Source organism: Acipenser ruthenus, chromosome 20 (genome assembly GCF_902713425.1).
Source record: "Acipenser ruthenus chromosome 20, fAciRut3.2 maternal haplotype, whole genome shotgun sequence".
Taxonomy (NCBI): Eukaryota; Metazoa; Chordata; class Actinopteri; order Acipenseriformes; family Acipenseridae; genus Acipenser; species Acipenser ruthenus.
Window position 1 is genome coordinate 16,858,329 of NC_081208.1, and position 26,495 is coordinate 16,884,823.

Below are 26,495 nucleotides of genomic sequence, written 5' to 3' on the forward strand. Positions count from 1 at the left end.
GTGTAATATGAGCCCCCAATTTGGAGCCAGTTCAAATGTGAGCGGCAGAGTTCTGAATGTATTGCAGCCTACCAATAGCAGCCTTGGAAGCACCAGCAAGTAAAGCATTACAATAATTAAGCCTGGAAGAAACAGACGTGCACCAGCCTCTCTGCATGGGCATGGGGAAGATAGGGTGCAGACAGGCCTTGTTCCGGAAATGAAGAAAGGACACCGTCATGACATTGTGGATATGAGACTCAAAGCTTAAACTAGGGTCGAAAACCACACCCAGATTCCCAACTTCAGAACTAGATTTAACTTCCAGCCCATCAGTCACCATACTAAAACAATCAATGTTTCTCAATTGTGAGGGATAGCCAAGCAGCATTACTTCTGTTTTGTTGTCATTTAGTGGTTGTCTCCCCAGTAGCTTTATTGTCAGTTTCTTTAGAACAGTGGTTCTCAATCTGTGGTCCGCAGGCTCTATTCAGGTGGTCAGTGGAAAGGTTTCATAATTACGGAAAGGAAGCATCAGCACAGTTTTATAGATCCCCTTGCAAACCCCAAATTTGAAAGCTTAAAAACTCAGCTACAGAAGCAGGAAGAAAATGCATTCATGGAGAATATCTCCAAATTAAAAAACAAGGTCTAAACTCTCCATCATCTATAGTTTTGGAGTATCTAAAATGTCTTCATTACAAGGGAGTTTTCATGTATTGCACTCACGTGCACCCAACACAGCAGCTTGTAAAGTAAGGGATAACACACGACAGGGAGTGTGTTGTGTTGCATTAACATACTGCTGTATTTGGTTTGGAGGCATGAAGCGAAGCAACACAACACACAAGCTCTGGAGTGTTATCCCGCTTATAAACCAGATATAATAAATAAATAAAGTGTTTTTTATTGTTCAAAAATTTTTTATCATATATCCTTCTGCTTTGGAGACTTGAGGTTATATCTGTTGTAAACATTAAACTGGAGGTTTTCAATGTTTCCATTTATTGTAATTAATTCAAATGAATGAAGCCTCTGTACTGGTCTCAATCGCTCCGTAAACAGAGCTGACATAATCCATAATCATGGGGTTTCCATGGGGGGCAATTTACACGTGAAATGGCGATGCGCGTGCACGTTTGGGAGAATTACTTGTGTAAATCAGGTTTGTGGCCGGAAAAAAAATGGCCAAAGAGAGGGATAAGGTAAATCTCATTTACTTGTGTAAATGACGAAACACATGGGAAAATCCACAGCCAGTTTCGCATGGAATCCCGCATTTCACGTGTAAATGTTAATAAGCGTGTTTATCCTTAACCATAAATATTGGAAGGGAGCAGGTCAGTTGTTACAGTGGATTCCAAGACGACGGAAAGTAGTGGCTGATGGGTGGTTTTATGGTTAGCAGTGGTGTAGTTCACCTTAATGATAATGCGGGCGGCTTTTTTTGTTATTGTTTTTTTGCTGTGTCTGGACTGTCACGTTGTATATCTCTTGTGGGTTTACAGTTCTGTATAAAACCACTTACCATGAACTGTGTTATGCCCATGTTATAGTATTAAAACAGCTGTTTGAGAACACCCTTGCTGTAAAAACTACACTAAAGTTAAACACGATCAGCAAGTGAGCTGCTTAAATGTCTAACTGAATTAATTCCCATCCTTTTTTTGATCTCAGCTATGTCCAAAGACAATGCGCGTCTGCCCTCCATGTTAATAAATATAGTTGGTGAACTGGATGTCATGAGCCAGCTCGATTGCCCAAAACAGCGCAACAACATCCAACAAGTTGTTGATGCCCTCTCAGAACTGACCAAATAAAATTGCAAATGAGTGTATTGATTATGTTTTATTTGTTTTCATTATTAATATTTATCACAACAGCAAACCCAGCACAATTTAAAAGAAAGGAGAGAGTCTCTGACGGCACAGAGCCTTCTCAGATCGCTGCTGTCCAATTGAAACTGGTGGCTGAGGTAACCTTCCCAGTTGCCAAGTCCGCTTTATAATAAGCAGGATTGGGCTTGTTTTTTGAGAGTCGCGAGTTGGATTTTGCATACACACCCATACTCTAACATGGCTCTGCTTGTTTTGGGCTTGTTTTGAAAGGCAGTGCCGCTTTTTTTCTCATAAGACTTGGCAACACTGGTAACCTTCCCCCTGTTTGTCTCACACAGGCAGCAACTGATTCCTGAACACCTCATTTTGTTGTTGACAGAGTTTGTGCAATTTTGGGAATGAACTAATGCACTTCAGTCCATTTCATCAGTATCTGCCACCTCCCTTTCAAGTGCCCTCTACACGTATTTGCCCAAGCGTGGTGTTGAATGCTTCCTCAGCAGCTGTCAGCTGTCCGGACGGGTAGGGTTTCTACACCAGTGTAGTAAACGCAGCATCACCTGATCCCCTATATGCTGTACTTCCGAATGAAAAGGAAATTTATATATATATATATATATATATATATATATATATATATATATATATATATATATATATATATATATATACAGATGTGCTCAAATTTGTTGGTACCCTTACAGCTCATTGAAATAATGCTTCATTCCTCCTGAAAAGTGATTAAATTAAAAGCTATTTTATCATGTATACTTGATATACATTAGAATAAAGCAAAGAAGCTGTGAAAAGAGATGAATTATTGCTTATTCTACAAAGATATTCTAAAATGGCCTGGACACATTTGTTGGTACCCCTTAGAAAAGATAATAAATAATTGGATTATAGTGATATTTCAAACTAATTAGTTTCTTTAATTAGTATCACACATGTCTCCAATCTTGTAATCAGTCATTCAGCCTATTTAAATGGAGAAAAGTAGTCACTGTGCTGTTTGGTATCATTGTGTGCACCACACTGAACATGGACCAGAGAAAGCAAAGGAGAGAGTTGTCTGAGGAGATCAGAAAGAAAATAATAGACAAGCATGGTAAAGGTAAAGGCTACAAGACCATCTCCAAGCAGCTTGATGTTCCTGTGACAACAGTTGCAAATATTATTAAGAAGTCTAAGGTCCATGGAACTGTAGCCAACCTCCCTGGGCGCAGCCGCAAGATTGAAAATCGACCCCAGATTGATCAGAAGGATAGTGCGAATGGTAGAAAAAGAACCAAGGATAACTGCCAAAGAGATACAAGCTGAACTCCAAGGTGAAGGTACGTCAGTTTCTGATCGCACTATCCGTCGCTTTTTGAGCGAAAGTGGGCTCCATGGAAGAAGACCCAGGAGGACTCCACTTTTGAAAGAAAAACATAAAAAAGCCAGACTGGAATTTGCTAAAATGCATATTGACAAGCCACAATACTTCTGGGAGAATGTCCTTTGGATAGATGAGTCAAAACTGGAGCTTTTTGGCAAGTCACATCAGCTCTATGTTCACAGACGAAAAAATGAAGCTTTCAAAGAAAAGAACACCATACCTACAGTGAAACATGGAGGAGGCTCGGTTATGTTTTGGGGCTGCTTTGCTGCGCTTGGACAAGGGTGCCTTGAATCTGTGCAGGGCACAATGAAATCTCAAGACTATCAAGGCATTCTGGAGCAAAACGTACTGCCCAATGTCAGAAAACTCTGTCTCAGTCGCAGGTCATGGGCCCTCCAACAGGATAATGACCCAAAACACACAGCTAAAAGCACCCAAGAATGGATAAGAACAAAACATTGGACTATTCTGAAGTGGCCTTTTATGAGTCTTGATCTGAATCCTATCGAACATCTATGGAAAGAGCTGAAACTTGCAGTCTGGAGAAGGCACCCATCAAACCTGAGACAGCTGGAGCGGTTTTCTCAGGAAGAGTGGGCCAAACTACCTGTTAACAGGTGCAGAAGTCTCATTGAGAGCTACAGAAAACGTTTGATCGCAGTGATTGCCTCTAAAGGTTGTGCAACAAAATATTAGGTTAGCGGTCCCATCATTTTTGTCCATGCCATTTTCATTTGTTTTATTATTTACAATATTATGTTGAATAAAAAATCAAAAGCAAAGTTTGATTTCTATTAAATATGGAATAAATAATGGTGGATGCCAATTACTTTTGTCAGTTTCAAGTTATTTCAGAGAAAATTGTGCATTCTTCGTTTTTTGTGGAGGGGTACCAACAAATTTGAGCACGTCTGTGTATATATATATTATATATATATATATATATATATATATATATATATATAACGCCTCTGCCGGTTTTCAGCCATGGTGATCTGCAATACCTGCTGGTCAGTTTCATTTTATACCTCCGAGTTCATTCTTAATGAATGAGTTGAAAGATAAATTAGTTGAAACAGTATTCACTACTAATGACATGACACCCCACTAATGACATTTGAAAAACAATTTGGGCAAGAACAGTAAAACACATTTTTAACCAACCAGGCACAAGGTATTTTGATTTATTACAGCATCTTAGATTCACTCGTGTACCATTTCTCACAAAATTTCACTAGTAATCTTCAAAAACAGCATGAGTACTTTACGCATAGCTAATTTACATATCAACACCCACCTTTCCCCCTTCATTTGCATGACGTCGGGTGAAAAGCCCAGTTTACTCGAGTAAAATAAACTGAGCGAATGGAAACCCAAAAATGCATTTTACACGAGACATTTTTCTCCTGTAAATGTCTTCAGCTAAAAAAAAAAAAACTGCATGGAAACTCCACCAATGTTTGCCTTGTTAATGACGAAGCATTTAAAAATGGCAATCATGTATTTTTGTTGATAATGAAAAGATACAGAAAAGGAGGCAAAGACAAAGTTCATTATCCACACCGTACCACAGCTGACCTGGAGAAGCCAATACAGAAATACATTACTGGCCTTTTAAATGCTTGGTCACTAACAGCCTAAAATAACAAAAATGAGTACTCTTGACTAGTCGAATTACGCATTGAAGCATAAATTATCGTAACAGTTTAGATTTTCAAGACAAGCTGTTTTTAAGTCAATTTACCATTTCTTTATGTTTCTTCAAATCAATAAAAACACCAGCTGCCCAAGCATTTTTGTTTTCTTCGATTTCATTAAGTTGTTGACTTGTTAAATCTTTGTCTCCTTGCTTTGTATTTTTTCTTACAATTCTAGCCACTTGTCCACTGTCAAGCCTCCGAAAAGATCAAATTTGAGGAAAGGAAAGTTACTCCTTTTAAAAACTTTAAAAACACCTCTCACAACAATATGTATATTTATTGTGAGTTTAATATGCTGTGTGTTGATAATTTATTAATTGAACTGTGCTTTGGCAAAAATATGTTTGGCCATTGTACAGTATAACTGTACGATAATCAGCCAATCAGCGTGCAACATCCTAACATTCGTTTTATAAATAAAAATTATAGCCGGAGATTCGTAGCTCCAACTGTGCTGGTACCTCATGGGTGTACATTATTAATCCACACAAATCTGTTGTAAAACAATCAATTTTTTTGCCCCTCTCGGTAAATTCATGTTATGAAAAGTAAACTAAAACCATTCTTAAAACTTTAAAATAACTTCACACAGAAACAGGCCCACCCGTCGCATTGAAACAAATACAGCGAAGTCTACGGTTATTCTTAGTATTATAGTTTGTTGGTTGTTTTTATGTGCTTATTTTCAGTCAGCTGTACTGTTTATTGTGTGGTCTGCCAAGATAAATATATAAATTTATATTTATATATATATATATATATATATATATATATATATATATATATATATATATATATTCAGGTGGTCCTCGAACAAAAAAGTTTGAGAACCACTGCTTTAGAACATGGTTTATCCTATTAATCCTCAGCAGTGATTTCAGAATGAGGTTGAAGCTCTTACTTTGCTTGGACATTGCCAATGAGAGGAGTGCCGTCCACCCAGAGCCAGGTTCCTTCAGTAACAGCGTCAGTCAGGCCGATCCAGTAGGATTTATCTTCATACCTGTAAGCTCCTTGTGTGATGATCAAAGCCTTATCCGATAGGAATCTCTGAACAGAAAACAAACCTCTATCAGTTGAGCTGTGTCTGAGCCTGTAGTCTGCCATCTAGTGGCAAGTGTTTGAAAGTGAAAGCTCAGTTTTATTTGAACAATGTTTGCTTCTGGGTGAAATAACTATTCTGCACATTACTATCCTACATACTACTCCAGTGTTAGCTATCAGTGAAGAGAGCAACAGAAATGTGTATTGAAAATCTAACATTGTAAAGAAGATAGTCGTACCTGCTCTCCATCGCTCTCTATAATCACCAGGTGCCCCCCCAGTGATGTGCAGTTATGACGGCTGGAATTCCAGTTCATTCTATCAGTGGAGAAGTAGTAACACTTGCCATTGAACTGCTCCCAGTTCTGTGGACAGGCTTTACAGACTCGCTCTGCTCAATGAGAGAAGGAAGCAGTGATGATGTACAGGTTTGATCTAAATGAACGATTCATTATGGACTGAAGCATCTCGAGCTATAGACTTGAAGAAGGCCATTACTTATGTAACCCAGGTTATTTTGTGCTTGTGAGATGATCCCTAAGTAACCAGAGTTTTCATTGCAGTCCGTACTTTATTTATGGTCCCTTATAGAAAGAAACGTCTAGAACTTTTTTTCACTTCCCATTCCTTAGCGCGTGGTAAGCAGGAAAGACAAGAAGGCGGCCTAGAGATTAAAATAACAAGAAAAATATTAAGTAATTCTTCAAGATTATAGGAAATAGAGTACCAGAGAGATCGGGGATACTGAAACTGAGCCAAGTTCGAATGGTTTTTTGTCTGATAAAAAAGAAAATAGAGAATCCTGGTGAGTTATGTTTACCGCATGTGTTTTTTCTCTGTATGTAGTATCGCTAGCAACGAAAAGATTAAATATTAAAAACAGTCAGGATATTATAAAAGATATAAGTAAATGAAAAGAAACAAGGGAAAACTTGTATTATTTTTTTCTGAATTTTTTATTTAAGAATGTACGTAAAATGCACACAGTACCATGTAACTAGATACAGTAAAGTTTTTTGTAAAGAAAAAATAAAGGATATTGCAAACGATATTATTTGTGTATTGGTAGTTTTTTGCTGAGTGCAGATTGCTGTTATTTTTTGGTTCTTGCTTAAGATAAATAATAAAAATGCAGCGGAATGCATTTTTTATAATTTTGTCTTTTTGAGGATGTATACTACATATGTTTTATGCCTTCAGGAATATACATATATAAATGTATGTATATAATGAAAAAAATAAGATTTTAAAAAAAAAAGTTAACTTTTAAATAAGTTGCAGAAAGATTGTAGTTTTTTATCTTTTGTTCTGAATAATAGTAACAAAATGAATGTGATTTGTTTGATATGGATTGATGATGTATTAACCGGTTAAAGTGATCTGCATTAAATAAATTGTCCTGTACAATTTTGTACAGGCTGGTTTTTTGTTTTTGAGATTTAAGAAGATCCCAGAGGTTTGACTGCTACAACTTCGGCCAACTTCGACTGTCTTCAGTGTCATTCCTGCTTTATGAGCAAGGACAAACCTTGAAAACCAACACTGCTCCAACTTGGCGGGTGGTAGGAAAAGTTGAATAAAGTGCACAAAGACTATTTTTTTTTTTTTTTTTTATACTTTATTTTTATTTTATTGAGATCTCAATTCTACTGTTATTGTGCATTGTATTTTTTTTTGAAACTGTATTGAAATACAAAGAAAAGTTTTGGCCAACTGATCACATGAGTCCCGTTGTTCATTTGGATTGTTTTCTAACCATTCTATATATTATTTTTTTTCCTTGAGCATTGAACCCATAGGGTACAACTGGACTAGATAACCAGCCTCCTTTGAACCTAAGATTCAGATAAGGATTTGATACTTCTATTAGAACCGTTGCTTACCTTTAAAAGGTTAAGTACTGTGTTACACTTACAAAGACATGAATGGACCAGCCCACCAATCACACCCCTTGAAATAAGGACCCACTCACCCTTGGAAGAGTTGTCTGTGACTGGACAGTACTGGTCCAGTGCTGAGTATTTCTCTGAGATGTTGCTGTAGTTCTTCTCCAGTTCTGAATACCGATATTGGATTTGTTTTCTCTCCACGGTCAAGTTAGAAACTGCAATGGAGAGCGCTTTTGTTCAGACAGCTGCACACACAAGCTTACTGTGACACTGAGCAATAATTGACACAGGACGGTATTTAGTTAATGCTTAGGTATCTGTTTAATAAACCATTGCCCCAGCCTTCTTAGATACAGACTTCATATTTGCTGGTTCTGGGGTCTCTTTTGATTCGATAGTTTCTCAGAACCATTTTAGATGACAGTTAAAGAAACCAATCAGTCTTGAACAAACCTTTAATCCATCGAAACTGACTTGAAAAACATTCTTCAAACAACTCAGTTAAAGAGACACTTGATATTGTCAATATTTTCCTAATAAAGTATCTTCCAGGTTTAATATCCAGTTATACTTGTTCTGTATCATTTCTCTGTTGTTGTATCTAATTAGATCATTCATTGCCATGCTGTCAGGAAAATGCTTCTGAAAAGATTCTGCTGAATTCTTTTTTTTTTTTTTTTTTACTCCATTCCCCAAATCCTGAAACTTGTAATATAGGTCAACTTTTGCATTTCTGTGGAAGTCAAGCAGATTTTCATAAAGAAAATCCCACAGCCATGATTATTGTTTGAAGATTTCAATATTATAAAGCCTCTTGTATGTTATCACCACCTTAATATTACCATGTACTGTATGTACTGGCTGCTTTTCATTGTGTTCAGTGGCTACTGTCCTATAATAATCTAGTAGCTCTGAACAAAAAATAGTACAAAATAAAATGCTAACATGAAATCAATTACTTTAGATTTGACGTTAAATCAAGATTGAATAGAAACTGAATCAGCACTCACCAGTGGCAGAGATGTTGGTGAGGTTCTTTTCCAGTTCCGAATACTGGGATTGGAGTTCGAGGTTCTTGGTCCGGAAGTTAGAAACTGCAATGTGTAGCAGGTGGGACATTAGGACCATGGGGAGGTGGCTTAGCACCAGTCAACTATATTACTGATCAATTATTGCTTGATATATATGTATGAGAGGCATTAATAAACTTTTTCACAGTGTTTTGTAGCCAACTGGAGTTTGTTATGGAGCGCCATTTGTGCCAAAACTATCCAGTCGTTAGTTTGATAATTTGTCAATTTGTTTGTCAATTCGTGAATTGGTCAATTTATCCAGCAATTCTTCCATAAATTTGTCAATTCATACACTAATTCATAAACGTATTTGTTAATTAATCTAATAATTAATTAATTTGTCAATTCATTAATACGAAAGGCTGTATGGACCTGCAAATTTCCAATCAACCAGACAAACTTCTAAACAAACAGACAAACTCCCAACTGTCAATCTCGCACTGTGCTGAAAATACTACAACCTTTCTAGCCAATGGGAGCACACACTAATACTTTAACCAATGAAAATCCAGCCTCACTCAAAACTGCTTCAGCCAATAATATTTAGAAGGGCGTTTCAAAAGATATTCTCTTAACAAGATACTCGACTCCGCTGATTTTCAATAGAGACTTCCGTCTCACTCCGCTGAGCATTGTGGTATATAGAGAGTTAGGCAAAAAAAATAATCTATGGAGAGTTAATGCAGGCGTAAGAAATGTTGCTGGTTTTCACCATGTTAAAAAAAATGCTGGTAGTTTGTTTACTGTACTATATTGCTGTGTCTTGATAATATTTTATGTTATGTATTTCTAAAGTAACCGGTGTTACCAGACTGTTAAATGATTTAATCAATACGTTTCTTTAGAGCGATGTTTCTGTGCCAACGAACGGGACAGTACTCCGAAAATAGCATTTTTCATAATAACTACGTATTGTCATAATTTGCTAATGTTGCCGTTTTCTTCGAAAGGCCTTGGGCAAATTTGAAAACTACTTCAAAAGTTTTATGCATTTTTTTAACATGGCAAAAACCAGCAACATTTCGTACGCCTGCATTGACTCTCCATAGAATCTTTTTGCCTAACTCTCTATATACCACAATGCTTCGCGCAGTGAGACGCAAGTCTCTATTGAAAATCAGATTAAAATATTAGTGTGTGCTCCCATTGGCTAGAAAGGTTGCAGTGTTTTCAGCACAGTGCGAGATTGACAGTTGGAAGTTTGTCTGTTTGTTGGGAAGTTTGTCTGGTTGATTGGAAATTTGCATATCCGTACAGCCTTTCGTATTAATGAATTGACAAATTAATTCATTATTAGATGAATTAAGAAATACGTTTATGAATTGAGAAATTAATGGACGAATTGCTGGACAAATTGACCAATTCATGAATTGACAAACAAATTGACAAACTAACGGCTGGATAGTTTTGGCACAAATGGCACTCCACAGGTTTTAGTGCCAAAATTATTAAATAGACACACGTTAATAAGGGATATTATATATATATATATATATATATATATATATATATATATATATATATATATATATAGCAAGAGAGAGAGCACAAGTTATTTTAATTGGGGGTTTCAGTGCGAGTCCTCTCCATAGAACAAATGCCAGTTCACGGGGCGGAGCTATGCCACCTGATAGTGTTTATTGACAGAGTTAGTAAACATATACACATGGAGAGAGGGGCTCCGCCTCTTCCAGGCCCAACATTTACTTGATCGATAGACACGATAAACAGGAGGGGGGCCACCGTCTTTGAGGTGACCCGACATACGAGAGGGGCACCGTCTCTGAGGTTACCCGACGTACGAAGAGGCTCGCGAACCGGAAAGAAAACATGAATTAGTATTGATAACACAAAAGAGGTTCCGGCTCTTCCTGACCCAACATATACAGTAGGGGGGTTCCGTCGCTGAGGAGACCCGACAAACAGGAGGGGGGCCACCGTCTTTGAGGTGACCCGACATACCAAGAGGGGCACCGTCTCTGAGGTTACCCGACATACGAAGAGGCTCGCGAACCGGAAAGAAAACATAAAGTTAGTATTTGTTAAAACATATAATGCATGGTGTTCCGCCTCTTCAAAGCCCAACATAATAGAAGGGGGGTTCCGTCGCTGAGGAGACCCGACAAACAGGAGAGGGGCCACCGTCTTTGAGGAGACCTGACAAACACGAGGGATGCCACCGCTTGGGGACCCTCACATAAAGGCATCAGACCTGAAAGAAGAATCCCAAAAGAAACATACATGCAGATGGAAGGGTTTGGCCGGGGGTCCCCTCTGACTCATGGAGAACCCTCCTCTATGAGGTAAATGAAGCGGAGCTTAACAAAGGGTTGGAGAAAGTGGAATCACTAACCCCCCAAAAATGGACCCCCGGCTCCCCGCTGACGCAACATGAAGAAAAAGAGAGAACCGCCAATGCATAAGAAAGAAGAAAAAGAGAAAACATTTAGACGAAAGAAAACAAACACTTAACGTGACAAAGGGGTTAGTAGACTGTACCCTAATGACTATGTGAAGACCCTCTGCACAGTGGAAAGAAAAAGCCCCCCTTTCTTTAATTTTATTTCTTAGGGGGAAATCTTTGGTGGCTCAGGCAGAAAGGTCGTCCCCACTCCGGACATACTAGCAATGGACTGATGTGCGGAGGATATTTCAGATGATGAAGAACGAATATAACTTTCAATTGCTGATGAAGTCCAGCGCCCCATATTTTTAATTAAATGCTGGTTAATGTTGGCTTTTGCGGCTGAAGTGGCTGCCCCTATTCTAAAAGAATGAGGAGTGTAGAATTGCGAAGGAAGACCTGCTCTGGATACCACAGTGGAAAGGTGTGTTGAAAACCAATGCCTTGATACAATGGACCGGCTTGAATTGATAAACAAAGGGTCGGAGGATGAAATGGCTTTGCGTTCTGCAATGTACTTCAACATGGAAGTGAAGGGACACAGAGGAGAGTTGATCTTAGAAAGCTGAATACATTGTCCTTGCCGCAGTTGATCTGTTTTTGAAATGCGAAGAAATAAGATGAAATGAGAATCTGGGATGAGCTTGAGGTCACTGCAGCGGATACCTAGGGTAGGAAAGCTGGCAATAGAAGGAACTGTATATTCAGAACATCTCAAAAATCCAAAAAAATGCAGCTAGACATATGACTTCCATAGTTAAATCATCAAATGGAGAAAAACAGCCGTGGCGGAGAATTGAAATCAATTTACTGAGAATGTCTATAGAAATAGGCAGGCGAGCAGAAGAAGGAGCCGGAGAGCACTTGGAAATTCCTCGTAAAAGGAGACGAACCGCTGAAATTGATAATAGAGTTGGGGAATTGATGGACATCAAGCGAAATTGATGCTGAATTCCTGACAAATATAGTCTGATTGTAGCTGGTGCCAGATGTAGAGAGTCCTTTGCATGCACTATGAACGCCATGATCCAGTCCTGGTTGAATGGAGTAGGATTAATCCTGCTTTGTAAACAAAAAGTTACATAACATGCCCAACCTGTAGAGTACGAGGATCTGGTAGATGGGGCAAGTGCTGATGCCATGTAATCTTGAGCTGAATTAAGAAGTTTATTAATAGTTGGATTTAGTTGAAAATCAGCTGATTGAACTGTGGCGTTGCTGCTGGATATTGCAGAGCTGAGGGCAGCAAACTGTGGAATTTGGAAATCTGTAAACGGGAAAGAGCATCAGCTGCATTATTAAAAATGCCCGGTAGGTGGCGAGCTTGTATTAGGAAGTTATTAGAGACTGAAATCCATACTAGCCGCCGCAGCAATTGCATTATAAGAGCAGAGGAGGAACGTCCTTTATTTATAATATGCACTGTAGTTGAATTATCACAGTAAAACAGTATTGATTTCTTAGACCAGAGATGACCCCATAGCTGGGCAGCTGCTACTATTGGGTATATCTCTAGCAGAGCTGTGGATTTTAGATGAGGAGATATGTTCTCGATTTCCTCAGGCCATGTACTGCAAAACCATTGATTATTAAATAGACCTCCGAATCCCAGAGATGAGGCATCAGTAAATAAAGCCATATCGTGAGGAGCTGAAATGAAATCATCATAAAACATAGAGAGACCGTTCCAGTGCTGAATAAGCACAGACCACATTTTAATATCTTTCCTAGCTTATGAAGAGATATTTAAATAGGAGTCCAGATTTTTTGCTGTTGATGCCAGCGCTAGCAGCCGAGATATAAACGTCCTCCCTTGTGGAATGATACGTATTGCAAAATTAAAGTAACCCAGCAATGAAAGCAGTGCCCGTTTTTTAATTGTTTTACTGATCTGAAAATCCTGAATGAGCAAACGAATATGGTTAAGTTTAGACTCAGGCAGGCGGGCTTCAAACTTTTCTGTATCTAGAATGATTCCAAGGAATTCCAAAGAATGAAGGGGACCGATTGATTTTTCTTCTGAAAGCGGAACGCCAACTTCAGAAAATAAGCTTTTAAGATTGGAAATCGCTTCTGCTGGTGCATCTGAAGGAGGAGAAATTACTAAAAAATCGTCCAGCAAGTGGAGCAAGAACGGGACATGATAGACATTAAGAAGGATCCAGCATAATGCTTCCGACAGGGTATCAAATATCTTCGGGCTGCTACGGCAGCCGAAAGTCAATTGAGTGGCAAAATAAAACTTCCCTTCCCAGCATATACCAAACAGGTGACGGAGAGAAGGATGGATTGGCATTACTTTAAATGCGTCTGATATATCTGCTTTTGCTAACCAGGAACCACGACCTGCTAATTTAATTGAATGTATTGCGTCTGCAATAGTGATGTAATGCAGGGAAAATTGATCTTGGGGAATTAATGAGTTAATGCTGCTGGTGCTTGACCCCCGTGGTGCTGATAAATCAATAATGAGACGCTTTTTTCCTGACATTTTCCTCGTGGCAATGCCGATAGGATTAATTCTATATATTGGAAAAGGAGGAGCTAAAAATGGACCGACTATAAATCCTTTTTTAATTTCTTTTTCGATGAGAGACTGCACTGATTGTGGATCTTGAGTCGCGGAATAAAGATTTTTGCTTTGGAACGAGGAAGAAGGAATTTGAGTAAGACCGGTTGAAAAACCATTTTTTAATCCGTCGATCAGGTAATTAATTAAGTTACTGTCGGGATGATTCTGTAATTTACTTGATAACGCCAGGATGTTTATAGGAGTAAAGACGGTGAGCATCGGGGAAAGTCACTTGCGTTTTAAAGGGCAGATTGTATTAGCGTGAGCGTCACCGCAATTGCTGCACATGTGGATAAAATTGCATTGCCTATTCGAACAGAAGCCAGTATTGAAATTGTTGCAGATTTGTCTTCCTCCTGAAAATCTGATACTGCGCTCGTATTTGTCTTTCCTTGTAGATTGATCGAGGGGAGCTGAAGAATGTATAGGAATAGTTACTGAAGATCTGTATGAATTAGCGGCGAAACCGGGTGCTTTAAAAGTTGATGCAATTGCAGCTTTAGGGCAGAGGGCTGTTGAATGAGCTGTTGAAGCGCAGACCCCACATGCATTAGCCCTTAAACCACCAAAAATTCTATTAAATAGATCTGGATCAGGTTTTGCCCAATTGATGATGTGATTATCTGCTGCCAATATCGCTGCTGCTTTTGCAGAGAATGCTTTATGATACTCATAAAACATAGTCCCCCCGTATCTGACAGACAGCTCCACGATGTAATATTCGTAAGATTCCAATTCAGCTCTGCGGTTAGCATATACCGAGCATAACACATCTCTGAATATGGAGAAAGCAAGGACAAACTCCCCTAATGTAAGATTTTTAAGCAGTCTGGGATCTCTGGATTTTAGAGTTACCGCCAATTCTCCACAATCGACTACTCTATGGTCCAAGAATTCAGAAGTCGTCATTAATAGTGAAACAAGATTAATGTCCTTTCCTTCGAGAATGATACGTCTGATTTGTGGAGATATAGTGTGACGTCTCGCTGCAGTTGGAGAGGAGGATCCGTATGTAGATGCAGTAGCGAGGTTGTATATTGGAGGATCTGCTTCGCTGGCTGAAATTAGGGCTGGACCGAAAGAAGCTGTAGGCGGCGCTGCAGCATTTGATGCTGAAATTAATGGCTGCGCTGTAGATTGTTTTCCCTGTTCCATAACAGACACTCTTTTTTCTAGATCCGACAGTTGAGAACTGACCGAAGATAGAGTATCGGAAAAAGGCTGCATAAATGATTTTATCTCGTTGAATATTTGCGAATGTTGGATTTCAATGGCTGGCTGCTGGTTAGCGGTGCTAGTTGTGGGGGTGGTTAGATCCGGAATAGACTGCCTGCTGTCTGTTTTAGGACGCTGAATGGCTGGGCGCGGCTGATTATGTTTTTTCGGAGGAAAGACTGGTTCTGCTGAGACTGAATTGCAATAGAGAATGAAAAGAGACTCTCTATCACTCCCTGCCGGAATCGCATTACCATTTTTAAGGAGGGTTTTTATCAATTTATTCATGGGCCAGTACTTCCAAAACAATCGATCCGGAGGGGCGTCCTGAGGCCGAAGACGCTTGGATCGCCGCAGATTCGATGTTTGGGTGGCAGGAACGGTAGGCAGCATTTGTACTGGAACCTGGTCGAGAGCCTGATCAGGAGCCTGATCAGATGTAACTGAAATAGCAGAAGGCGAGAAAAAACGGAGACTGGATGGACCCTGGAGTGAAGCTGAAGGAGAATGATCTGTTAATGACAGAAAATCCTGGGAATCCTCAGAATCCGACGACAACTGCTGTAAGTACTCCATTATTGAGGTACGCAAATGTAGATAGGTCTTGATATCGCTTAGGTTTAAGCCAAAAAACGAAAAAACACAAGACAGCGAGGTAGAGGTGACTAATGTTTAAATAAGGTAGGTTTAATTGATGACAGCAGATGATAGGTTGTTGGTGCCTAGCTCCGCCCCCTGAACCCCACCTATAGGTTAACATTTAAGACAGTATTAAAAAGCAATAAGTTTTTATTACAGACAGAAAATTATAACTCTTATTGGGCAGTCCACAATAAAATACTTGAGGGTGTATAGAGATAGGCAAAACCAGTACAATTATCACTGTTTGCTTGAGTAATGAGTTTCCACTGCCTGTGCTCAACCCAAAACAAACAACAAGAAACAAAAACTCCAATAATAAATAAAACAAAAAGAAACACGGCTAATCCCGTGAGTTAATATTCAAACGAAAATTAAATAATAAACAAAACAATTCAAATAACAAACGTGCATTCACACTCACAATCAGTGCTGATTCAAATATAAATAAAAAATAAACAGCTGAAACTAAGCTACAACAGCTTTAGCAGCAATAATATAAGTTAACAGCAACAGTATACATTAGCAGCAATCTTAACTTACAATAACAGTTGCCGTGCAGAAGCAATCTCATACTATAGTAGCCATAAGACTAATAACCCGCCCCCTCAAGGATACCTCACTAACAAATATATCTAAAAACAACTCCCAAAAGTAATGCACATTTAAAACAAGAGTGCCGGCCGTGCACAAAATAAAATACATCCAACACACATACCGTACAGAGTTAAACCTGGCAGCACTAATCGAACGAAACTGAGAGCACAGACAGAGAGAGAAAATACTGAATGCAATCCGCAATGGACTTTTCCTAACCAAAAGTAAAATGTCCAAACAAGGGACAGGCTCACCACCTCTTCAACACGAACACTATCTTGTACAGGTGCCAGTAAACAAGGGACCGGCTCACCACCTCTTCAACACGAACACTATCTTGTACAGGTGCCAGGAAACAAGTTTTGCTTTCTTTAGAAATACACTAATCACTCTCGTCCGCTCTCAGCTTCCCACAACTAATAATAAATCACTCTAATATAATACATAACGCAGAATATAAAAACAAAAAATATAATTATAAATAAACACACGTGTTGCGTATGTATTGTAGCGATCTTGGTTAACTCATCACAGGGCGAGGCAATCCACACACAGGCGGAGGGCGGGCACGAACCTGGGCCCTCGCACTAAAGCATAGCGCCGATACCGCTGTATAAAACTTCGGGTTTATGGCTTCGTATATATATTATTATTTACTGAATTATTTAGAACAGGTGTTTGTGTTTTGGATTATTGCTGGTGTCGTATCAAATTCAGTTCCTCATGAAATACGGTTTCCCTTGTTTTCTTAATATAAGAGTTACATTAAGGGCAACGCAGTGTTCATATGTGCTGTTTATTTAGGAAATATATATATTACATTTCAATCTTTGTTTATTTAGGAAACGTAGATATTACATTTCAATCTGCGCATATCCGCGGAAGATTCAAAATCGGCGGTAACCCGCTTTGATTAAATGAGCAGGGCACCTGCTGTGACACGCAAAGAGTGTTTAGCACATGCGCACAACAAACAGGTGGCACTGAATTTCATGGGGAACTGAATTTGATACTGTTATTATTTATTTATTAGCCGACGCCCTTATCCAGGGCGGCTTACATTTGTTACAAGATATCACATTATTTTTACATACAATTACCCATTTATATAGTTGGGTTTTTACTGGAGCAATCTAGGTAAAGTACCTTGCTCAAAGGTACAGGAGCAGTGTCCCCCACCTGGGATTGAACCCACGACCCTCCGGTCAAGAGTCCAGAGCCCTAACCACTACTCCACACTGCTGCCCTCACCTCTACTCCACACTGCTACAACTGTAATGTGTTTTTTAAAATAATTCTCATTACCTTACCAAAGCTATTGGAATAAGGTTTTGTCTACTCTACAGTGGGTAGAGAAGTGAAGCTTTTTTTTCCTCCGGCTGCACTACCAATCTGTACAAATTGACACTTAAATTGAGTTTGTGTGCACGTTATAATTAATTTGGTAGTTCACGGTATTAGTTTACAGAATTGGAGTTTTTTTTTTTCGTTCACGTTTTTGTTGTGTTTGTTAAACTTTTTCTGTCTTTCAATAAATTTACCCGATCGGCGTTCGGTCTGAGGGGGTTCCCAGCTGAGCTCCGGTCTGCATTCTCGGCAGGATTGAATGAGCATATATACACTCTTGTTAGCTAGTAAAGAAGATTATGTCTGACATTTCATTCATTTTTGTTCGCTCGTTAAAAACGCAGTTTTTAACTGCGCTATGTTTCTGGTATATCCTTCTTTTATTTGAAGGGGATCTGAAGGTTTCATTCTTTTCAGCACGTAGCGAGGCTGCAAATGCAGAGTGCTTTTGTCAAACAGCTGCACACAAACCCTGCCGTCTCTATACACTTACTGTGACACAGATGAATAGGTGTGATACAGACTGCTTTAGAATGGCCAGTCTTTTTTCATTGTTTGTACACATTAGCACATTAACTTCAGCTGTACAGCAGGATATAGGCAAGTGTTACAGAGACATGAAGTAACTGAGCGGCTCAGAGTGAGAATTGTTCCCCTCACTGTGATCACAGTTGAAATCCGCTCTGCAGCTCTGAGCTGCTCAGGGGGAGCGGCTCTGAACATGCCCTTAAGTGGGTTCTTTCACAGAGCTGCTCTGAGCGGCTCACTTCCTCAACACACCCAGCAAGTCTGTGAATCCTTATCCACTGGAAGATCATTATTATTATTATTATTATTATTATTATTATTATTATTATTATTATTATTATTATTATTATTTATTTTTTTGTGAAATTAACTATACTTTTTCAAACATTGTGATGCGTTCAGTTTCAAACTCAATAGAAAACGTGTTACCTGTTTTAATGTGTTAAAGTTAAGCACAGTATCCATCGTAATTTATAGGGTTAATTTCCTTGGGTTCTCGAAGCGCGAAATGGGAGGTACCAATGGTAAAATATGGGGGAGTGTAAAGCTTTCTCTCCACTGTAAATGATTGTTGAAAAGTGATAAATAGATTTAAGCTTCATAAAAGTTTGAATTATTTGTTAATGTGTCCGTAAACACCTTCTGAATTTAAATTAACGTTGTTTAAAAATAACTTACATTAATCGCGCCCCAGCATTTTGTTAAGTAGTCCGGTTCCCAAACCAGTTTTCTCTCTGTTAGCGCCGAAACACTGATAGAGTCGGTGTTTATATTGTTCCGCTTCCTGTAATAGTGTTAAAAAAACTACGTAAAATGTGTATTTTCAAGAAATGTTGAAAGATAATGGGATTTGGCGGCAGAATATGTTGGGTAGGGCTGTATAGTGCTGTTTTTTTCTTTTTCTACAGAACTGTATGTAGACAGAAAAAAAGAAAAAATATTTCTTTTTCGGTTGGTTAAATTGTGCATGCTTTTTTTGAGTTTTAAATACGTTTTTGATATTGTTTTTCATTAGTATGTATGTTGCTAATGCTTATGTATAAATATGGGTATCTGGAAAGAAAAAAAGAAAACTAATACTTTTATTTTTTTTATTTCAAACTGCGATTAATGATAATGGGGTATACATGAGGTATTTCTTAGGTTTTATTTTTAACAGATCTTGTTTTTTTATTATTTTTATAAAAGCCGTGTGCAAGTGACATTCCTGGGGTTTCCATGCGAGTTTTTTTTTTTTAACTCGAGACATTTACAGGAGAAAAATGTCTCGTGTAAAATGCATTTTGGGGTTCCCTTTCAAGTCGAAAATAACCATCAAGGTATGGGACATTGCCGCCAGGCAGTAGCGATTGGCTGAGCTTTATAGCAAAGCTGCCGATAGGCCTCTGCGCTAGCTGCCACGTAAGCCCGCCCCCCTGGGAGCTTACTATACGCAACGCGCGGAGACTCTCTTCCTCTTTTGTCTTCAGCATTGGTAGCGGTAGGTCATTAGAGCTTGTCGACTGACTGTACTCATTAAGCTTAGGCTTGAGAAGCTGGTTTTTGCCCCTTCTCCGAGTTTATTTCAGTTGTACTCATTATTATTTTGTATTTTCGGTTTATATAATTGTGTATAATTTTATATTACATTATATGTTCCTTCACGCTTTGCTTCGGCATCGCGTTTTTGTTTATTCTCGTGGTCTTCGTCTTTCCTTATTACTATAATTATTTAATAATTGTTATTGTGTGTTTTGGGGTTTTTTGTAATGTATTATATATTTGTTATATATATATATATATATATATATATATATATATTTGTTTAGGACGCGCGTTGCGTTGGCCTTTGGCCACGCGTGCATTGCAGCCTCGGTCTTGCCTCTGACTAGACCGCGTGTGTGTTTAGCCTGCTCTGCAGCCTCTATATATTAATCCACTGCGGTGTGTTCCATCCCTACCGCGTGGTAGCTGTAGGGCCTGCCCTTACAGTCACTAAAAAAAAATTCCTTTTTTCACCATTAGGAAGATGACCACCAAACACATTGGCGACTCATGGCTTGAAAAACTGCTGTGGCACAGCCCCCCCCCCCCAAAAAAAACTGCTCAAACCCGATGCCCGATTTTAACCATTTTTATGTAACATTAAGCTAGCTTTCTAACATTACCAGATCTTTCATCACAAACAGTTCTACGCCAGATTGTCACAATCAAGAGAGCTGCAACAACTCTTTACAGACAAGGGTCTCTTATCGACAAACAGCTGCACCTGCACTAACCTGAGTGTCTGAAATGGAAGGATCGTCACACTCTTGTGCTGTTAATAACATTCTGAACTACAGAAGAGTCAGGTTCGGTTTCTGTTGATGTCTGGCGTTGGTGGTTTAGCATTTTTGTTGTAGAAAAACTCCAAACATAGCTGTCTTTGTCATTTTAACTGTTTTTAGCACATATTTTCGCTGACTGAAAAAGTCTCACACGAGGACAAATATAACGGTGAAAGGTCTTAGACACTCTTTGGTTATGTTATTAAGTTTTGAAAGTTTGAAATAAACTGCGCAATTACGTATTTTTAAATAATAAACCCTGTCAACAGTGGGGTAGCCAGGTTTTTTTTTTTGGAGAGGATGGAAATGGTAACTTTTTTAAGGTGAGTCACAGTGGTGCAATTGGCAACCTGATTCCTTATTAGTGCGTTGACGTTTTATTTTTGAAAAATAAAGAACAATCTTTTTTTTTTAACAGAAGATCCAATAACCAAATACACTGTTGTGCAAAAAAAAAAAGATTCAGTTTAGAACACTTCCGATTAAAAACAAAAAAGGAAATACAAAGCAAAGGACTTGAACTTTTAATATAATATATAATTTCATTCGTACTTATGGTTGTTCATTTTTGTTAACTAACATTAGGTGTTCAAAGCAAAGCAAACCATTTTATTTAATTTCACAAATCCTGACTAATTTAATTACCGTTTGACTGACGCAGGACTGCCGGTGGTACCTAATCTTCTGGAGGTTCAGGGGAGGAGGGACTTGTGCACACAGTTGCATTAACTACATTGTATACCTACAGCGCCTTTAAAACAAAAACAAACAAAAAAAAGTACGAACAGCTGATCCAAAAAGAAACTTGGGTTGATTGACAGCAAATCCAACCACACATTTTTTATGGTATCAACACTACACTGACATTCACTAGCCTATCAGGCTTTGTTGAGCTGACGGACACGCTGTAGCCTAAACAAATAATCAGAATGAAAACTAATAGGTAACCGAACTCAGGAATTGAAACAGTTTTGCCGTTTCTCTCTCAGCAGCGTCCAGAACTGTTTTCATTCTGATTTATTTCTTTAGTTATTCAATTAATAATAGGTTGTACATTTACCACGCCATCTCCAAGACCTGGATGGACTTTTTTACCGTCCCTTGATGAAGCTGGCTGCACAATCTGTGAAAAATGATAATCTTATTAAGTAGGCTGGCCACTGGAGAGGTCAGCTGGCAGTAAGATATGTCGAGAGGCGAGTGCATTCTACGTAAATACATAGGCTACTCATTACATAGGAGATGTCCTCTACCCCATCTATGTGTGTAGTAGTTAGGCTACATAGCATATACAGTCATAGCCTATATGTTGCATACATCTGTGTGTGGTGCAGCTTGCTTATGTATTCTCATTGGTTGACAGCAACGTGGTAAATAAAAAGTTCGCTCCGTAAGCGAAAAGAAAAATCTGCGCCGGCCGTGCCGCGTCCGCCCCGCATACACTATAATGGGAAGTGAAAAATATAAAAATAATGCAATTTCTTTATTTCTTACACATGTTTCAGTGTGAACGATCCTAACGCAGTGGCTAAGCCAGAAATCTGGGGGGGCACGTGACCAGGCGTGCCCCCCCTACGCGTCGCCACTGACCAAACACATACTCCCTTAAGCACCTTGGTAAATATTAATCAGCATCAGACACTGTACCAGCACTAGCGTCTCCGCTCTGCGGGTCAGCTGACGCTTAGGCGTCTCGTGCTAGCGTCTCAACGCTTGGTACTCGCACTCCGCGTGGTGTCAGCACTTGGTGCAGCGCTTCTACGCTTGGGACTCGATGCTCGGCGCTCGACGCACGCACCACCGACGCGTCGATGCTCGGTGCTCGACGCTTCGGCGTTCGATGCTCGGTGCTCGACGCACTTTCGGCGTTCGTTGAGCCACACTCGACGGAGATATCGGGCTTTCATCGCTGCGTGACCTGTCAGGCAAAGCTGCCTGCCAGCGATCCGCACGATGATTGTGTGACGTGTGGGGCCAGAGCACGCCGCATCCACGTTGGCGGATAGGGTTTTTTGTCATCTCTGCTGGCTTCCAGGCACGCACCCTCCGCCAAAGGGCAAAGAAAGCAGTGGGTGGGCACTCTCCTTCCTCGGGATCATCCCACACCATTTCTGCCCCGCCGTCGTCTACGGCGAAGCCGCTAGGGTGGCTACAGCTCTCCAGGAGCCCGTCCTCCCAGCTAACAGCTGGTCAGAGGTCCCCCACCAGACGCGCTCGGGAACGCAGCCCCTCCCCTCATAGGGTACGCCCCCGTCGGGAATCTAGGTTGCACTCTAGCAGTCCATCCTCATGTCCCTAGCAAATGTGGTGCCCCCAGTCCCAGAACAACCGACTGGGCCCATTGCTAGCCAGCCAGTGGCCCCTCCACAACCTGCACCGGTCGTCGCCCTTCCAGTGCAACCTCAAAGGGAGTGGGATATCGATGCAGTTTCCAGAGACGCATCTGACATCCTAGAAGGTAGCCTCCCAGCACTCTGAGCAGGACATCGAGCTCCAGGTGCTGGATACCGATGACCCGACGTGGTCTGTGGTGGAGAGAGCAACCCGCCACTTGGGTATCGAGTGGCCTATGGCGGAACTACCACGGCGATCCTTGTTTGAGTCGCCTTCAGCCCAGCCCCATCAGTCCAGGATGCTTCTGGCATTCCCAGACTTTATTAAGGAGGTGCAGTCCACCTGGGGGCTCCGGCCTCTAACCCTGCGACTTCTCGCAAGGCCTCAGCCTTTAACATGCAAGGGGCAAGTGAAGCTGGGTTGGCGTCCTTCCCACCGGTGGACGCTGCGTTCGCCGCGTTGGTGAAGACGCCAACATTATCGGGGCTGACAAAAGATCCTGCATGCACCAATAAGCAGTGCAGGACCACAGAGGTACACCTAAAGAAGGGGTACGCTGCGGCCACGGAGGCGGTCAAACTGTCAAATGTGGCCAGCTTGCTGACAGTCTACCAAGCGGCACTCATTAGAGACCTGCCTGAGTGCCCTTCTGCGGCCCTCAGAAGCGAGTGGGGGACGGTCAGTCAGCTGCTGGTGAAACTGGCCCAGCTCAACGCAGGAGCATCGCGTCTCTGGTGGTGGCCAGAAGGCATCTCTGGCTCTCGCAAGCGAGAGTGCAGGAACCTGACAAGGCCCCGTTGCTGGATGCCCCAATTACACCGGGACAGACATTTGGTCCGGCGGTGGAGGAGATGTTGCAGCAAATGGCAAAAATGTGGCCAAATAAGCCGTTCCAGCCGAAGCGGCCTCAGGAACAGCAGCAGGCGCAACCACAGGGTAGTAAGACCTCCCCTTCAGGTCCATCAGCGCGCGGCCAACCCTCGTTTGTAAGACCGCAGCACGGAGGGTGGCGCCCGAGAGGTGGCAGGCCACGCCCTTGTGGCTCTGGCCAGGCCCCTCGCGAACAAGCGCAGCCAAAACAGCCCTGAAAACTCCAGGCAGCTGTTAACCCACCCCTACACAGTCCCACAGCTCCAGTTCTGGCAACAATGCACCAACGACATCTGGGTGCGCAAAACTATATTCACCGGGTACACCCTTCAGTTCCAGTTAAAACATCCCCCCTTCCGGGGAGTGGTGGTAACTGCAGTGAAGGACTCGGTTCAGTCCTCAGCTCTGATTGTGGAAATACAGGTATTGCTCAGGAAGCGTGCCATTCAACAAGTACACCCTGCTCTGATCGACTAAGGGTTCTATTCCAAATACTTCCTGGTGCCCAAAAAGGACGGCGGGCTCCGCCCTATTTTAGATCTGCGAGTACTGAACAAATACCTGCCTGTGTTATCGTTCAGGATGCATACGCACATGCACATCATCCAGTCAGTCCGACACGGCGACTGGTTCACCACCGTGGACCTGACAGATGTGTACTTTCACGTTCCCATCTGCCCGGGTCACAGGAAGTATCTGTCTTTCGCATTTCAGAGCAGGGTATACGAGTTTTGTGTCCTTCCATTCGGCCTGTCACTAGCTCCTCGAACCTCTTCGAAATGTATGGATGCCATTCTAGCTTCCTTGAGGGCTCAAGGCGTCCGACTGCTGAACTATCTGGACGACTGGCTCGTCTGCGCGCAGTCGAAGGAGCAGTTGGCACAGCACACAGTGATGGTTACAGACCATCTTCAGCAGCTAGGTCTGAAGGTCAATTCAGAAAAGAGCCGCCTCGTGCCGAGCCAACAGACCGAATTCTTGGGTCTGCATCTGAACTCAGTGTCCATGGAAGCGACCCTGTCGACAGAAAGAGTTGCCTCGATGGAGTGGTGTCTCTCCCTATTCAGGTTGAGAGAAACAGTCAGCATGGAGCTGTGTCAGCGCATGCTGGGGTTGATGGCTGCCGCCTCGCAAGCCCTTCCCTTGGGCTTATTACACCAGAGACCTCTGCAGGCCTGGTTCAAAGCCTTCGCGTTGCATCCGCAGAGAGACAAACACCGCAGGTTGACAGGATCCCGAACATGCTGGGAAGCGCTGCGCTGGTGGAAAGTTCCGTTGAACATCCGCCAGAGCAAACGCTTGGGTCCCATCTTCTGAAGGGAGGTTATCACGACTGACGCTTCCAACCAAGGTTGGGGAGCAGTCTGGAATGGCTCAGGGACCCGCGGAGTGTGGTCAGGACCCTGGAGGTCAGCCCACATCAATGCTCTGGAACTCAGGGCGGTGGACCTCGCCCTTCGGCACTTCTTGCCAGTGCTTCTAGGCAAGCACGTGTTAGTGCGGTCAGACAACACCACGGTTGTGGCGTATATCAACCGCCAGGGCGGCCTACGGTCCCCTCGCCTTCACCGGATGGTAACATTGATGTTGCTATGGGTACAACCGCGTTTGACCTCTCTGCGTGCGGTTCACCTACCGGGCAGAGTCAATTATGCAGCGGATCTCCTATCCAGAGGAGGTCCTCTTGCGGGGGAATGGCGTCTCCACCCTCAGGTGGTAGAGCGCATTTGGGAATGGTTCGGCATAGCGCAAGTAGATATCTTTGCTTCGCGAGAAACCACGCACTGTCCCCTGTGGTTCTCGGTGAAGGATCTCGACAGCCCCCTAGGAGTCGATGCACTGGCTCACGAATGGCCGCCAGGGCTCCTATATGCGTTTCCGCCGATTCCGATGCTCCCCGCCTTCTTAGAGAAGGTCAGGGTAGAGCAAGCGACAGTGATCCTGATTGCTCCTGATTGCATCAATGTGTAACCCGATTAAACAATAATAATAATAATAATAATAGCGCCGGGATACACAACAATGTGTAACCCGACAAAACAAAGGGAAAAAGGGTTGCAGTCCCAAATGAAACGAAGAACCAAAAACAAATAGCTTCAACAAAAACACAGTCTGTCCTTCCTCAATCCCAACGAGGTGAACCACCGTAAACAGTCCAGCACTTCCGGGTCCGCGCTCCTCCGACGTAATCCCGGAGCGTCCCGTCAGTGCTCTATGGACAGACAAAAGGTGCAGGGGTTAGCAGGTATATCCACACACACACTCAAAGAACTCCGTATTGTGTTTCGTCTCTCCTCCCCTGCTCGTATTTCTTGCAGTCAAAAATGCGCTCTCTCTCTCTCACACACAATACCTTGTCAGAAGGAACAGAACCCTGGGCCACACCCCCTTTTGTACACTCCATCCCGTCCCCATTGGTCAGCGAGGGCAACCACCGTCAGTCAATACCTGATTGCCACAGCGCTTCCAATTTCTTACAGTCAAAAATGCTCTTTCTCTCACACACGGTACCTTGTCAGAAGGGACAGAACCCTGGGCCACGCCCCCTTTTGTACGTTATATCCCTTCCCCTTTGGTCAGCGAGGACAACCACTGTCAGTCAATACCTGATTGCCACAGCGCTTCCAATTTCTTAGTCAAAAATGCTCTCTCTCTCACACACGGTACCTTGTCAGAAGGAACAGAACCCTGGGCCACGCCCCCTTTTGTACGTTATATCCCTTCCCCATTGGTCAGCGAGGGCAACCACCGTCAGTCAATACCTGATTGCCACAGCGCT

The 26,495-nt window shown here is 41.7% G+C and overlaps 1 protein-coding gene and 1 long non-coding RNA gene across 2 annotated transcripts in view; one reads left to right on the forward strand and one right to left on the reverse strand.

The window, feature by feature from the left end:
- LOC117425226 (uncharacterized) overlaps positions 1-26,495 on the reverse strand; it is a 159,010-nt gene that overhangs the window by 121,651 nt on the left and 10,864 nt on the right. Inside the window, exon 5 of the mRNA XM_058994087.1 lies at positions 8,842-8,925. Coding sequence (XP_058850070.1) covers positions 8,842-8,925 — 84 coding nt within the window. The remainder of the gene's footprint in view (positions 1-8,841; positions 8,926-26,495) is intronic.
- Positions 6,580-7,659, forward strand: LOC131698942 (uncharacterized). The gene is made up of 2 exons (XR_009307948.1): positions 6,580-6,747; positions 7,360-7,659. It is a non-coding gene; the product is annotated as an uncharacterized LOC131698942 (long non-coding RNA).